The sequence below is a fragment of the Perca flavescens genome, chromosome 3, assembly GCF_004354835.1.
Source record: "Perca flavescens isolate YP-PL-M2 chromosome 3, PFLA_1.0, whole genome shotgun sequence".
Lineage (NCBI taxonomy): Eukaryota > Metazoa > Chordata > Actinopteri > Perciformes > Percidae > Perca > Perca flavescens.
In genome coordinates, this window is record NC_041333.1 from 40,593,212 (window position 1) to 40,609,245 (window position 16,034).

General features: G+C 43.2%; 1 protein-coding gene across 1 annotated transcript in view; it reads right to left on the reverse strand.

Moving 5' to 3' along the window:
• The window catches only part of col4a4 (collagen, type IV, alpha 4), a 67,794-nt gene that overhangs the window by 35,854 nt on the left and 15,906 nt on the right, over window positions 1-16,034 (reverse strand). The window contains exons 4-19 of the mRNA XM_028574066.1: window positions 13,435-13,569; window positions 13,216-13,260; window positions 13,008-13,124; window positions 9,811-9,879; window positions 8,720-8,755; window positions 7,851-7,913; window positions 6,887-6,922; window positions 6,594-6,635; window positions 4,246-4,326; window positions 4,059-4,103; window positions 3,324-3,386; window positions 3,125-3,169; window positions 2,829-2,882; window positions 2,639-2,699; window positions 1,834-1,938; window positions 824-979 (exon numbers count right to left, since the gene is read on the reverse strand). Coding sequence (XP_028429867.1) covers window positions 824-979; window positions 1,834-1,938; window positions 2,639-2,699; window positions 2,829-2,882; window positions 3,125-3,169; window positions 3,324-3,386; window positions 4,059-4,103; window positions 4,246-4,326; window positions 6,594-6,635; window positions 6,887-6,922; window positions 7,851-7,913; window positions 8,720-8,755; window positions 9,811-9,879; window positions 13,008-13,124; window positions 13,216-13,260; window positions 13,435-13,569 — 1,153 coding nt within the window. The remainder of the gene's footprint in view (window positions 1-823; window positions 980-1,833; window positions 1,939-2,638; window positions 2,700-2,828; window positions 2,883-3,124; window positions 3,170-3,323; window positions 3,387-4,058; window positions 4,104-4,245; window positions 4,327-6,593; window positions 6,636-6,886; window positions 6,923-7,850; window positions 7,914-8,719; window positions 8,756-9,810; window positions 9,880-13,007; window positions 13,125-13,215; window positions 13,261-13,434; window positions 13,570-16,034) is intronic.

Below are 16,034 nucleotides of genomic sequence, written 5' to 3' on the forward strand. Positions count from 1 at the left end.
TAGAAATGGTGATAGGTGTAAACCGAGCCCTGGGTATCCTGCTCTGCCTTTGAGAAAATGAAAGCTCAGATGGACCAATCAGGAATCTTCTCCTTATGAGGTCATAAGGAGCAAGGTTACCTCCCCTTTCTCTGCTTTGCCCAACCAGAGAATTTGGCCCACCCATGAGAGAGAGAGAGAGACATCATGGCTTTATATAGACCACTAAGGTCTATATAAAAGAGACTTCAGATACAGTATTAGGGGACCACTAAGGTCTATATAAAAGAGACTTCAGATACAGTATTAGTTGACCACTAAGGTCTATATAAAAGAGACTTCAGATACAGTATTAGGGGACCACTAAGGTCTATATAAAAGAGACTTCAGATACAGTATTAGGGGACCACTAAGGTCTATATAAAAGAGACTTCAGATACAGTATTAGGGGACCACTAAGGTCTATATAAAAGCACCCAAAAAGCAGCATGTCATGGGACCTTTAATGTCCCCAGTGTTAGCATGGTTAGCATTGCCAAGCCTCTGTCCTGATGTACAGGTCCTATAGCTTCACCTGCTTTATCGTCTGTTTTAAAATAAATGGGACCATCATTTACTAAATGATCATCATGCTGTGTTGAAGAAGACTTGATACTAGCGATTGAGACCATAAACTCATTATAAAAATGTTTACTGAGGTAATAAATCAAGTGAGAAGTAGGCTCATTTTCTCACAGACTTCTATAGAAACAGACTTCTTTTTGGAGCCAGTGGAGTCACCCCCTGCTGGAAGTTAGAGAGAATGCAGCTGAAACCAACAGGTAGAAACCACGTTCTCTGGTACCTGGACTCCCCGGTTCCCCTTTCAGTCCTCTGGGTCCCGGGCGTCCTGGTTTTCCAGGTTCTCCAGGTGTTGGTTTGCCGGTATACACCTGACCTTGATCTCCTTTCTCCCCTCTGCATCCTGGAACTCCCCTCTGACCCACAACACCTGGCGGGCCTGAAGAGGAGCAACAGAGAACTTTATTCACTGACATTTCATACACCTTTAATATGAATCGGGCTGGGTATCCATCAAAAACCTTTGATACCGGTACCCATACCAGCACCGCGACTTTGAAACCGGTTCCTAAACTTTTTTTCGATACCAATTTTATAAAATCCATTATAACAAAAATAAATTAAAATATTACATTAATTTCCCCAGAGGGCCAAACTGGAAAAAAAGAATCACACCAAGGGCCAGACATCTTGAGTATATTGACGTGCTTTTATTACTGCATGTCACTTTTTTTTTTTTTTTACATTTTGGTAACTTTTTTTACTCATTTTTGTTGTTCTTGTTGGCTTTCTTAGACTTTTGTCACCTTTCTGTAAATCTTTCGCTTTTTCCGACATTTTTGTACGCTTTTTGTCACAGTTTTGTTGACATGAAGCCCACAAAACAACAACAACCTGTTTCTCAGCCTGAATATGAAAACTCTCACTGCTGCTTCTGAGGGAATTTCCCCTTTTGTCAGAGTCGGCATGCCGAAATTCTGCTTTGAATATCAGGTAATTGCAGTTTAAAAAAACACTCTCCTGTGGTTTTTGTTTGGCACACAACTAGGCGGGCCAAAATTTATTGTGAAACCAAATTGATATACGGGCCGGATCTAAATATACAACAGACCGGATTTGGCCCGCGGGCCTCAAGTTTGACACATGTGCCTTAAGGTATTTAAATTTGCAATTGAATGACGAGGCATTTTTGGATACTCGATACTGAGCAGGGAATTCGGTCGGTACCTAAAAAGAATTGAATTTGGTATCCAGCCCTGAATATTGAGTGAAACTGTAGATATGGGTACTGACCAGGTATGGATCTGCCGGGGGCTCCCTGGGGGCCGTGCATTCCCATCGTGCCCATGTCTCCTGGAAGGCCCCTTTCCCCGGGGGCCCCGGGGTCTCCAACCTCACCTGGAAGACAGGAAGCAGTTAGCTGACAGCAGACCACAGGGATTAAATCACTCGTAAACGTTGCAATGTTTACATGCATGTAATATTCCAGTTTTTGCCCTTCTTTTCTTTTGGCCAAGCATCTCTACCGTCAGCCCTGCCAACTGTCGGCTGCTGCGGTTTGTGTACAGTAACCATAGCAATGCACAGAGCTGACCGTAAGCCATGAACATAGCCTGGGTAGACCCTGACAAACTTCTGGCAAATCTGAGATTTGCTCTGCAAGTCAGTCCGGCCAAGAGCCCATTCAAGCCCATTTCCAATTTTTCCAAATCGAAGCACCAATCTCAACCGTTGAGGAGGCTCTACACCAATCACAACCGTTGAGGAGGGCTCTACACCAATCACAACCGTTGAGGCGGGCTCTACACCAATCACAACCGTTGAGGCGGGCTCTACACCAATCACAACCGTTGAGGCGGGCTCTACACCAATCACAACCGTTGAGGAGGGCTCTACACCAATCACAACCGTTGAGGCGGGCTCTACACCAATCACAACCGTTGAGGCGGGCTCTACACCAATCACAACCGTGGAGGAGGGCTCTACACCAATCACAACCGTTGAGGAGGGCTCTACACCAATCACAACTTCTTCTCTGCTGACTCCTAAGACTAATACTAATATTAGTGTGCATGTGAACATAGTCAGTGATCCATACCTGTGTATGTGATGTGTGCGTCCTGCGGGAGGCCTTTAGGACCTGGATCTCCCATAATGCCCTGGGGACAGACATTGGGTCAGCGTTACAGGGATTGGATTAAAACACTAGAACGTAACGTCCGGGCGTAGCAGTATCCCTTCTAGCCACAACCATGCTACAGTTATCCACCATAAACAAACTGACTGACCTTAGGACCTTCTCGTCCAATCAGACCAGGGAGACCTGGACTTCCTGGAATACCCTGAGAACACACACGTGCACACACACACACGCACACACACGCACGCACGCACGCACGCACACACACAGACACACAGACACACACACAAAGACACACAGTAGTGAATACATAAATTAAACAGGGGAAATCTGGGTTTTCTAAATGAATGACGTACATATAATTAAACAACGTACCTAACTGACATGAAGTTGATTATTTAGTGAGAAGTTGAATAATTATTGTGTCAGCTTTTGATGACTCACCTTGAATCCTTTCTCTCCGAGTCTACCAGGGCTGCCAGTCAACCCCTGAAACACATGGCACACAGAAACTAGTCTGGTGCAACAGAAATACACTACCAGGATAACACAGGTATCAGGGGGAAACGCCAGAGCAGGGGGAATGAGAGGGGGAGCAGGGGGTTACTAGTGCATGATCTGACTTAATGTCGGCGTAACTCACCCTGGGTCCAGGAAATCCCAAAATCCCTTTCTCTCCTTTAATCCCTGTGAGAGCGTCCAAACCCTGAAACCACAAACACAGATCCTCAGCACCTCCACTACCAACACGTTCACCAAAAAAAGTCTATCATGGCATCAAAAACTTTGAAAAAAAAAAAAAAAAAATGTCAGAAAAACAGCATAAAAAATGCAAGAAAAGTGCCAACGTTATAAATATCACCAAAGACTTAGACTAAAATATCAGGTGACCAGGTATTCTCACAGATTTATGTATTTGTCCTCAGTAATGGTGTCTTGGAGAGGGTACACACACACACGCACACACACACGCACGCACACAACGACACGCACAGCCACACACACACACACACACACACACAAACACGCACACACACTCGCACACAACGACACACACACGCACACACAGACTGACACACACAGACACACACATGCACAGCCACATACACACACATGCACACACAGACACAAACACACGCACAGAGACACACACACACGCACAGACACACATGCACACACGAACACACACGCACACACTGACACACGCACACAGACACACACGCACACATGCACACAGACACAAACACACGCACACACTGACACACATACACACACAGTATCTATATTTGTAAGACCAAAGTAAAAAGAATTGAGATATAGTATGGCATATAGCATTCGGCCAGATGTTCCAGAGGTCTGATCCGATATCTGAACTTACCGGCAGACCTACATCTCCACAGACACCTTTAGGCCCTGGAGGACCCTGAGGAACCAAGACAAACCAACATCACAACACTGGTCTTCTGCCATACACATGTCAATTCACAGTCTTTTAAAAGAAAAACGGGAATAATTTCTAAAAAAACACACAAAATAATTCCACATGACACTGAAGCTCCACCCACCTGTTCTCCTTTAATGTACAGGTCTTCTGGTGGGTCAACGTACTCAAACGGGCCCGGGGGCCCCTGGAGGCCCTGATCCCCCTGTGGACCACACACAGTAACACTGCAATACTGATACTGATAAAGCATGTTCATAAGGAGAAAACACAAGACTTTCACCCAGGAAACAGGTGTTCATGTCCTGAAGAAGTTAAGGAGAAAAAACAAGACTTTCACCCAGGAAACAGGTGTTCATGTCCTGAAGAAGTTAAGGAGAAAACACAAGACTTTCACCCAGGAAACAGGTGTTCATGTCCTGAAGAAGTTAAGGAGAAAACACAAGACTTTCACCCAGGAAACAGGTGTTCATGTCCTGAAGAAGTTAAGGAGAAAACACAAGACTTTCACCCAGGAAACAGGTGATCATGTCCTGAAGAAGTTAAGAAGAAAACACAAGACGTTCACCCAGGAAACAGGTGTTCATGTCCTGAAGAAGTTAAGGAGAAAACACAAGACTTTCACCCAGGAAACAGGTGTTCATGTCCTGGAAGAAGTTAAGGAGAAAACACAAGACTTTCACCCAGGAAACAGGTGTTCATGTCCTGGAAGAGGTTAAGGAGAAAACACAAGACTTTCACCCAGGAAACAGGTGTTCATGTCCTGGAGAAGTTAAGGAGAAAACACAAGACTTTCACCCAGGAAACAGGTGTTCATGTCCTGAAGAAGTTAAGGAGAAAACACAAGACTTTCACCCAGGAAACAGGTGTTCATGTCCTGGAAGAGGTTAAGGAGAAAACACAAGACTTTCACCCAGGAAACAGGTGTTCATGTCCTGGAGAAGTTAAGGAGAAAACACAAGACTTTCACCCAGGAAACAGGTGTTCATGTCCTGAAGAAGTTAAGGAGAAAACACAAGACTTTCACCCAGGAAACAGGTGTTCATGTCCTGAAGAAGTTAAAGAGAAAACACAAGACTTTCACCCAGGAAACAGGTGTTCATGTCCTGGAAGAAGTTAAGGAGAAAACACAAGACTTTCACCCAGGAAACAGGTGTTCATGTCCTGAAGAAGTTAAGGAGAAAACACAAGACTTTCACCCAGGAAACAGGTGATCATGTCCTGAAGAAGTTAAGGAGAAAACACAAGACTTTCACCCAGGAAACAGGTGTTCATGTCCTGGAAGAAGTTAAGGAGAAAACACAAGACTTTCACCCAGGAAACAGGTGTTCATGTCCTGAAGAAGTTAAGGAGAAAACACAAGACTTTCACCCAGGAAACAGGTGTTCATGTCCTGAAGAAGTTAAGGAGAAAACACAAGACTTTCACCCAAGAAACAGGTGTTCATGTCCTGAAGAAGTTAAGGAGAAAACACAAGACTTTCACCCAGGAAACAGGTGTTCATGTCCTGAAGAAGTTAAGGAGAAAACACAAGACTTTCACCCAGGAAACAGGTGTTCATGTCCTGAAGAAGTTAAGGAGAAAACACAAGACTTTCACCCAGGAAACAGGTGTTCATGTCCTGAAGAAGTTAAGGAGAAAACACAAGACTTTCACCCAGGAAACAGGTGTTCATGTCCTGGAAGAAGTTAAGGAGAAAACACAAGACTTTCACCCAGGAAACAGGTGTTCATGTCCTGGAAGAAGTTAAGGAGAAAACACAAGACTTTCACCCAGGAAACAGGTGTTCATGTCCTGGAAGAAGTTAAGGAGAAAACACAAGACTTTCACCCAGGAAACAGGTGTTCATGTCCTGAAGAAGTTAAGGAGAAAACACAAGACTTTCACCCAGGAAACAGGTGTTCATGTCCTGGAAGAAGTTAAGGAGAAAACACAAGACTTTCACCCAGGAAACAGGTGTTCATGTCCAGTTGAGTTTAGCCGACAAAAAGTGAGCAGCGTCATGCGGAAAAGACAGTTAAGTTCAGACACCAAAACGACTAGTTAAGATTAGGACAAAGGTTGTGGTTTAGTTTAAACCCTCCCGGGACACAGACACCCGTTTCCTGAGTGGACATACACATTGCGGGTGTAGGTGGGAGTGTAACGCACACGTTGCGGGTGCGGGCGGTAATGGTCATGAATTTGGCCGGAGCGGGATGAAGAAAACAGAAAATGATAAAGGAATGTTGAAAAAAGTGACAAAAATGATGGAAAAAAACCCCACAAAAATATCAAATAAAGCTACAAAAACGTCGGAAAAGCTTCAGAAATGTCGGAAAAACTGACAAAAAACATCAGGAAAAGAGACAAAAGTGTCGAAAAAAATAAGTTTTCTTTTTAAATTTTGACCCAGAAAAAACTAAAAGTTGTGATGTCAGTGAATAGCCAGAATGAAACCAGAATATAATGTTTTAATGTGAGTATTTGTACCTCGTCTCCTTTCTGTCCCGTCAGAGATCGACCTTTTTCTCCCTAAAACACAAACACACCAACACAGGCCCGTTAATACTTATTACTTATCTATCAACAGGTACAAACACTATGATCTATAATCTATAATCATCCGTCTGATAAGTGTTTTATAAATGTAGTGCAGTAAAAAGTACATTTCTTTCTGAGATGGAGTGGAGTATAAAGTATAAAAGTAACAGAAAAAGCAAAATACTCAAGTAAAGTACAAGTATGTCTAGTAGTACTTGAGTAAATGTTCTCCTAATACTTACAGGTGAACCCCTGAAGCCGGGCAGACCAGGGAAACCCTGTAGAGACACACAGGTACACATACAGTATGAACACAGGTTAGTTTGGACTTTACCTGTATGTTACCGTAACTGTGTAGAACTTAAATATGAACAATATGTGTTTTAGACCCAGAGAAAACTCTTAAAATGGTTATTATTATATATATATATATACTGTATATATATATATATGCACCGATTACAACTTTCTAGGCCGATTCCGATTTCAGATTTTCTTTGAGTTAGGCCGGCCGATACCGATTTTAGCCGATTCCGATTTTTTCTAACCACTTTAGAGCACACACACATATTTATTTTGTGTTGAACAGATAATGGATCACTATGAAATATAACTATATAAATGACTCCTGGTGTGGGACATTCACACACATCTAAGAGCAATGTTAGGACCATTTCCTTCTTTTCACATCCAATATCCAGCAAAACAAATTGTGATTCAGGTTGTTGGTGTGGTCCCTCCACGTCCTACTGTCTCCTCGCAGGTGTTGCATATTGTAAACTTGTTATCTTCTGACCACACGCTGAAGAAAGTCCAAACAGCTGACATGTTGCAGGTTAATCCACGAGGTTCCCTACATGTGGGAGAACAGCGCCGACACGCGCTTCACACCGCGAGCGGCTACGCGCCACACACGGCGGAGAAGTTGAGAGAAAGGAAGAAGAGAGCGTGCTGTGGCGTCCGTGTGAGCGTGTGTCCTTGAGAACTGTAACTCTATAACTTCTGTTGTCAATTAACTGTAGCGTTGACGGCATGAAATCGCCATATGTCAGACTGACCTGCCGGTCGCAAGTCATGGCCGAGCACGTGAAAACCGGCCAATTCCGGTCACCGGCCGGTCTATCGGTGCATCGCTAATATATGTATATATATATATATACACATTATATATAAATGTTAATGGGGTGTGTGTTTGCTGTGACTCACGTTGGTCCCGTCCTGTCCTGGAGGACCCAGAACTCCCATTGGACCGGGGAGACCGTTTTCACCCTGCAGACAAAAAAAACCCTCAGTTATAGTACACACAAAAGTAAAAGTACCCATTATGCATGAAATTCATCTGCACTAATAACCAGGTTGAAATATTCTGACAGCACTGGCAGATTTTGTCAATACCCTCATGTTGTCCTCGGGTCTTGGGTTTTCAAAATTTCAAAATCAGAAATATATATATAATATATATATATAATATATAATATATTATATATATATATATATATATATATATATATATATTTTTTTTTTTAAATAAAAATTACCCAAAAATTAGATGGATTCAGTAGAATGCTCTTTGCATGTACAATTCATAATCCCTACATTTATTGAATTTTGGATGTTTTATTAAAGTTTTAGCATTTCAAAAGAGTTGAAAACTGTATTCTGACTAAACTTTGAAGTCTCTGATTATCCATCAACATACGTTCCTCTAATATTAGTCTAAATATTTCATCATTTCTGTTTTTTTAACAAAAAAATTAGGTATAATTTCCTACAAATGAGGATTATTGTCCATGAATTCTAAAAATAAGTGTAAATCTAGTGGTAATAACTCAAAAACGTTTTTAAAAAAGCGACAAAAACATAGAAAAAAGCATCAAAAGTGTTGAAGAAAGGGATACAAATGTCAGAAAAAGCATCTAAAAGGTGTTCATTTTTAATTAAAAAATCTTGAAATGCCTCAATAAGCAGATTTTGTTCTTCAGATTTGGAAACTGTTATGTTTTGAAAGTAAAATGTTGGTATGCAAAATAACTTCAGGTGTCAAAGAATATGTAATGAATTAAAAGACCTCTCACCTGCCGGCCAGGAAATCCACTGGGCCCGACGTCTCCCTGAAACACAAACACCAGCGTGTCATCAGCATATACAGTAAATAACTATATTTGTAAATGTATTCTTTTACGGAGAGGAGCACCAGAAAAACAAACTTTCAGGGCGTCAAAACATCCCATAATCTGTGGCCTGCTGTAGAGAATAGAGCTACAACAATTAGGCTCCAACTCCACCGCTATGTTTTGGTTTTTAAGCGTTTGAGTATTGAGCCAAAAGTGATCTCTGTGCACCAGAGCCAAAAGTGATCTCGGTTTTATCTCCAGTAAAAATAGAGCTCCCCTACAGGTTTCTCTATAGAGCCCCCCCACAGGTTTCTCTATAGAGCTCCCCTACAGGTTTCTCTATAGAGCCCCCCCTACAGGTTTCTCTATAGAGCCCCCCCCCCCTACAGGTTTCTCTATAGAGCTCCCCTACAGGTTTCTCTATAGACCCCCCCTATAGGTTTCTCTATAGAGCCCCACCCCCCTACAGGTTTCTCTATAGAGCGCCCACTACAGGTTTCAAGTCCAAGTCCAAAGGCAGTAGAGACCAAGTAAAGACCAAGTCCAAAGGCAGTAGAGACCAAGTAAAGCCCAAGTCCAAAGGCAGTAGAGACCAAGTCAAGACTAAGTCCAAAGGCAGTAGAGACCAAATCAAGACCAAGTCCAAAGGCAGTAGAGACCAAGTCAAGACTAAGTCCAAAGGCAGTAGAGACCAAATCAAGACCAAGTCCAAAGGCAGTAGAGACCAAGTCAAGACCAAGTCCAAAGGCAGTAGAGACCAAGTCAAGACCAAGTCCAAAGGCAGTCGAGACATTTTTGACACTCCTAATGTACAACTGATTCCGAAATAGCAGACAAAAACAAGGCAAGTCTTCAAAATAGGGGACTCGAGACCGGACTTGAGTACTACAGCCCTGGGAAGTACTACTCAACTACCCAGTAGTATACAGTAGAATATCTAAAAGTGTCTCCACATTGATGAACTAAAACATTACAATACTCTGTCATTAAACATCTATATGCAAGTCAGGTGGTGTACAGCACAGGTGTACTTACAGTACAAGTATACTTACAGGCATTCCAGGGTACGGGATGAAGGAGAGCACTTGCTCTCCTGGAAATCCCTTCAGTCCAGGAAAACCCTGCAGAATGAAACACAGTTAGCAGTGGTGAATGTAAGACTGTGGTTGCCTGGTTTCTTTGTGTAAACATGCTAGTATAACTCCAAGTAGGGGTGCAAGATATATCGGCTTAATATCGTTATCGCAATATATCCAAAGTGTCGAAATAAGCATGCAATATTTTGATTATTTTGTGGAGCACTGCGTCCCATCCATTGGCTGCTGTGTGGCTTAGTTAGGTTTGATTTAGAGCTCGATTGAAACGCTATAATGATCATGTTTCATTGGCCAGTTACCGTGCCACGTGCACATGGTAGTGCACGTCAGCGCACGGATCCACTACATGACAAACCCTATGGAGCGTACCATCTGACGTGTGTGCTTATTTCGACAGAGTGACAGTGTGAGTGAAGAAATTGAGACAACAAAACGGAACTGTGTCCTGTTCTCTTTATTTATATATGTTATACTGTCCAACCAGTAGAACATGTCCTGTCCTGTAGACATGGTCCTTATTTATATATTTTATACTGTCCAACCAGTAGAACATGTCCTGTCCTGTAGACATGGTCCTTATTTATATATTTGATACTGTCCAACCAGTAGAACATGTCCTGTTCTGTAGACATGGTCCTTATTTATATATTTTATACTGTCCAACCAGTAGAACATGTCCTGTCCTGTAGACATGGTCCTTATTTATATATTTGATACTGTCCAACCAGTAGAACATGTCCTGTCCTGTAGACATGGTCCTTATTTATATATTTGATACTGTCCAACCAGTAGAACATGTCCTGTCCTGTAGACATGGTCCTTATTTATATATTTGATACTGTCCAACCAGTAGAACATGTCCTGTCCTGTAGACATGGTCCTTATTTATATATTTTATACTGTCCAACCAGTAGAACATGTCCTGTTCTGTAGACATGGTCCTTATTTATATATTCATGTTGAACCAGTCCAATATGACCGTGAATTGAAATAAACCTTGTGTTGTAAGAACACTTGTTTAATTTGTTATGAATCTATTTTGATGCGTTTTCCCATAACTTTTGTAATTTTACATATGTTTAAAAATATCGAAATTAATATCGATATGGCAATATTACATTTTGTCAATATCGTGCAACCCTACCTCCAAGGGCGCATCAGGCCCAGGGTACGCAGGGGACATGCCCCCTGCACTTTTCAGAGTTTTCACACTTACACGTCTGAGTTGATGTGAACGCACCATAAGTAGGCGGCATGCACATTACTCAGGTTGTGACAGCTGGTCGTTCAACTCATATATAATATAATATATAATAAAAATTCAAAAAACAAAACTCATGTAAATATGCCATAATTAAGATCAGTGTATATGATGGAATACTGGCATTAGAATGTACCAGAGGCCACCAAATTTGGGCTATTGATATATGATTTGGAAATTAGGGCTACGCCCCTGATAACCTCAACCCTGTTATAGACGAACAGATGTGGACTTATTGTTGTGGAATTATTGTGCAAAGTCTCCGAAAAGCCACTGGAGTTTCAGGCTGGATTAAAAAGCACACAGGAGACCCTTCTGGAAAGAGCCTTGTGTTAGCATTCACGCTCAACGATCACAGTGATGCTAGCTCGAAGGGACGTAGAGATACTGAACATAACCTAACATGGTTTATGGATTATGGATTTATTGTACGAAGACACCGACGAAAAGGCCGACGATCGCATCCATGTTTAAGGACGTTTATTAAAAGGTGTTTAACTCTAAAGTCTGATGAGTTTGTGTTCTAAAATCAACCCAAATTCCCACAGAGTCTTGTGGATAAACAGTAAGAACTCTTAATCATTATTATGTCTAAAAGCTGAAGCTAAAACCTAAATAATTCTGTGTGTGTGTGTGTGTGTGTGTGTGTATGTGTGATGTGTGTCTGTGTGTATGTGTGTGTGTGTGTGTGTGTGTCTGTGTGTGTGTGTGGAGTGTGTCTGTGTGTGTGTGTGTGTGTGTGTGTGTGTGTTTGTGTGTGTTTGAGATGTGTGTGTGTCTGTGTGTGTGTAGTGTGTCTGTGTGTGTTTGTGTGTCTGTGAGTGTGTGTGTGTGTGTGTTTGGTTTGTGTGTGTCTGTGTGTGTGATGTGTGTGTGTGTGTGTGTGTGTGTGTGATGTGTGTCTGTGAGTATGTGTGTGTGTGTGTGTGTGTGTGTGTGTGGAGTGTGTCTGTGTGTGTGTGTGTGTGTGTTTGTGTGTGTTTGAGATGTGTGTGTGTCTGTATGTGTGTGTGTGTGTCTGTGTATGTGTGGAGTGTGTCTGTGTGTGTGTGCATGTGTGTTTGTGTGTGTTTGAGCTGTGTTTGAGATGTGTGTGTGTCTGTGTGTGTGGAGTGTCTGTGTGTGTTTGTGTGTCTGTGTGTGTGTGTGTGTGTTTGTTTGTGTGTGTCTGTGTGTGTGTGTGTGTGTGTGTGTGTGTGTGTGTGTGTGTGTGTGTGTGTGTGTGTATGTCTGTGTGTGTGTGTCTCAATGTCTGTGTGTGTGTGTGTGTCTGTGTGTATGTGTGTGTGTGTGTGTGTGTGTCTGTGTGTGTATGTCTGCGTGTGTGTGTGTGTGTGTGTGTGTGTGTGTGTGTGTGTGTGTGTGTCTGTGTGTGTGTGTGTGTGTATGTCTGTGTGTGTGTGTGTGTGTGTCTCAATGTCTGTGTGTGTGTGTATGTGTGTGTGTGTGTGTTTGTGTGTCTCTGTGTGTATGTGTATGTGTGTGTGTGTGTGTGTGTGTGTGTGTGTGTCTCTATGTCTGGGTGTGTGTGTGGGTGTGTGTGTCTGTGTGTGATGTGTGTATGTCTGTGTGTGTGTGTGTGTGTCTCTATGTCTGGGTGTGTGTGTGTGTGTGTGTGTGTGTGTGTGATGTGTGTGTGTGTGTGTGTGTGTGTGTGTGTGTGTGTGTCTGTGTGTCTCTATGTCTGGGTGTGTGTGTGTGTGTGTGTCTGTGTGTGATGTGTGTATGTCTGTGTGTGTGTGTGTGTGTGTGTGTGTGTGTGTTTTCTATGTCTGGGTGTGTGTGTGGGTGTGTGTGTGTGTCTGTGTGTGATGTGTGTGTGTCTGTCTGTGTGTGTGTGTGTGTGTGTGTGTGTGTGTGTGTTTGTTATTGAGTGATCGGTGGCTCTGACCGGATCTCCATCAGGTCCAGGTCTTCCAGGATACCCAGGCTCTCCTCTCTCTCCTCTGGTTCCGTTACATCCGTCCAGACCTGGAAAACCAGGACCACCGGCCGGACCCGGGTGACCCTGAACACACAAGCACACATGCACACAGTCCTTTCACTACGCCTGGGCCAATCAGAGCAGCGGAAGAGGCCGAGAGGGCGGGGCTTCTTACCGGGACTCCTTCCAAACCGGGAAAACCAGGAACGCCAACACTTCCCTGAAACAACAAACGGTGTGAAACTGAAGTTGAGTCACAGACAGCAAGACCTGCGATTGGTCAGACAAACGTCAACAAACTCAAACTAAACTTGGATCATTTTAACAGCGAGAAACAGATCGGCCATCGCGTCTTCTGGACAGAATTAAACAGAACCCAATCGTGTTTATTCACCGAGTCTCCTTTCAGTCCTCGAGGTCCTGTCGGCCCCTCGTCTCCTCGGTGGCCCTTCTCCCCCGAGGGCCCCTGGGGTCCCGGGAAGCCCGGGGGCCCCTGAGGGCCCTGCCGCCCCAGAGGACCGGGAGGGCCCTGCAGAACAGAGATAACACTGTTAAGAGCCAGAGTAGAGGGCTGCTCGATTATGGAAGAAAAAAAATCATTATCACAATAATTTTCAATCAGTATTGAAATCAGATACAAATATTTTTTGGGGGGGGCTTTTCCACCTTTATTTTGACAGGACAGCTAGGTGAGAAAGGGGAGAGGAAGACATGCAGGATATCGTCACAGGTCGAATTCGAACCCTAGACCTCTGCGTCGAGGCATAAACACTCTTAGTATATGTGCGCCTACTCTAACCACTGAGCCAACCCGGCCATGAAATCAGGTTAATGTGACAGGATTACTTATTGACTTTTGGAAAAGATGTTGCAATTATTGAACTTAAAAGGTGAGAAAGTTAGGAGTAAGGATTAAGGAGGGAAGGAAAGAAGAAAGGAGGTAAGTAGGGAAGAAGGTAGGGAAGGAAACGAAGAGAAAGGAGGCAAGGATGGACAGAATAAGAAAGGAAGGGATAAGGGAAGGAATAAGAAAGAATCAATAAAGGATAGAAAAAGAGAAGGAAGGGAAAAAGACAGAATGTAGGGAGCGCCCTGCAGAGCATAGACAACACTGTTAGAGCTGGAGTAGAGGGCTGCTCGATTATGAAAAAAAAAAAAATCATTATCACGATTAAAGTGCCCATATTATGAAAAAATAAATCACTTTTTCTGGGATTTGGGGTGTTATTTTGTGTCTCTGGTGCTTCCACACGCATACAAACTTTGAAAAAAACCCATCCATGGTGTTCTGAGTGAGATCTGGTTTCTGAATGTGTCCTGCCTTCAGTCTCCGGGTGAGCTGGTCAAAATCTGCACGGCTTTCTACGGCACTAGCCGAAACGAGGGGCCTAGGGGGCTAATCGTTAGCACGCTAGCTCGTTCTCAATGGCCAAACACTGCTACAACACACACAAGTTCCCCCTAATCTACAAAAGAACTACTTCCATGTCCCTGTTCTGCAGGTATTCCACACAAAGTTGGAAGTGTGCCCTCGTTTAGAAGAAGTCTCCCGGCTACTAACTGCAGTTAGAGAAACAGCCAGCAAGCGCATGTAGTCTTACCTAGCTACTGAGCATGTAGTCTTTACCTAGCTACTGAGCATGTAGTCCTTACCTAGCTACTGAGCATGTAGTCTTACCTAGCTACTGAGCATGTAGTCTTACCTAGCTACTGAGCATGTAGTCTTACCTAGCTACTGAGCATGTAGTCTTACCTAGCTACTGAGCATGTAGTCCTTACCTAGCTACTGAGCATGTAGTCCTTACCTAGCTACTGAGCATGTAGTCCTTACCTAGCTAGTGAGCATGTAGTCTTACCTAGCTACTGAGCATGTAGTCCTTACCTAGCTACTGAGCATGTAGTCCTTACCTAGCTACTGAGCATGTAGTCTTAGCTAGCTACTGAGCATGTAGTCCTTACATACTGTGTGGTCTTTACCTAGCTACTGAGCATGTAGTCCTTACCTAGCTACTGAGCATGTAGTCCTTACCTAGCTACTGAACATGTAGTCTTACCTAGCTACTGAGCATGTAGTCCTTACCTAGCTACTGAGCATGTAGTCCTTACCTAGCTACTGAGCATGTAGTCCTTAGCTACTGAGCTACTGAACTGAGCATGTGTAGTCTTACCTAGCTACTGAGCATGTAGTCCTTACCTAGCTACTGAGCATGTAGTCTTACCTAGCTACTGAGCATGTAGTCCTTACCTAGCTACTGAGCATGTAGTCCTTACCTAGCTACTGAGCATGTGTCTTAGCACTGAGCATGTAGTCTTACCTAGCTACTGAGCATGTAGTCTTACCTACTGAGCTACTGAGCATGTAGTCTTACCTAGCTACTGAGCATGTAGTCTTACCTAGCTACTGAGCATGTAGTCTTACCTAGCTACTGAGCATGTAGTCTTACCTAGCTACTGAGCATGTAGTCTTACCTAGCTACTGAGCATGTAGTCTTACCTAGCTACTGAGCATGTAGTCTTACCTAGCTACTGAGCATGTAGTCCTTACCTAGCTACTGAGCATGTAGTCTTACCTAGCTACTGAGCATGTAGTCCTTACCTAGCTACTGAGCATGTAGTCTTACCTAGCTACTGAGCATGTAGTCTTACCTAGCTACTGAGCATGTAGTCTTTACCTAGCTACTGAGCATGTAGTCTTACCTAGCTACTGAGCATGTAGTCTTACCTAGCTACTGAGCATGTAGTCTTACCTAGCTACTGAGCATGTAGTCCTTAGCTAGCTACTGAACATGTGCGACAGCAAAGATGTTACAGCAGTGAGAGGTCTCACTCTGTAGCTAAAACAGAGAGCTGAACACAGGGTGAAAAGAGGAGCTGCAGCAATGTGCAGTACAACAACAATATGGTGTTTTTTGAAAATAAAACCATGTCAACCTATTCTGGTACAACCTCAAAATACAATTATGATCCTGAAAATGAGCATAATATGGGCACTTT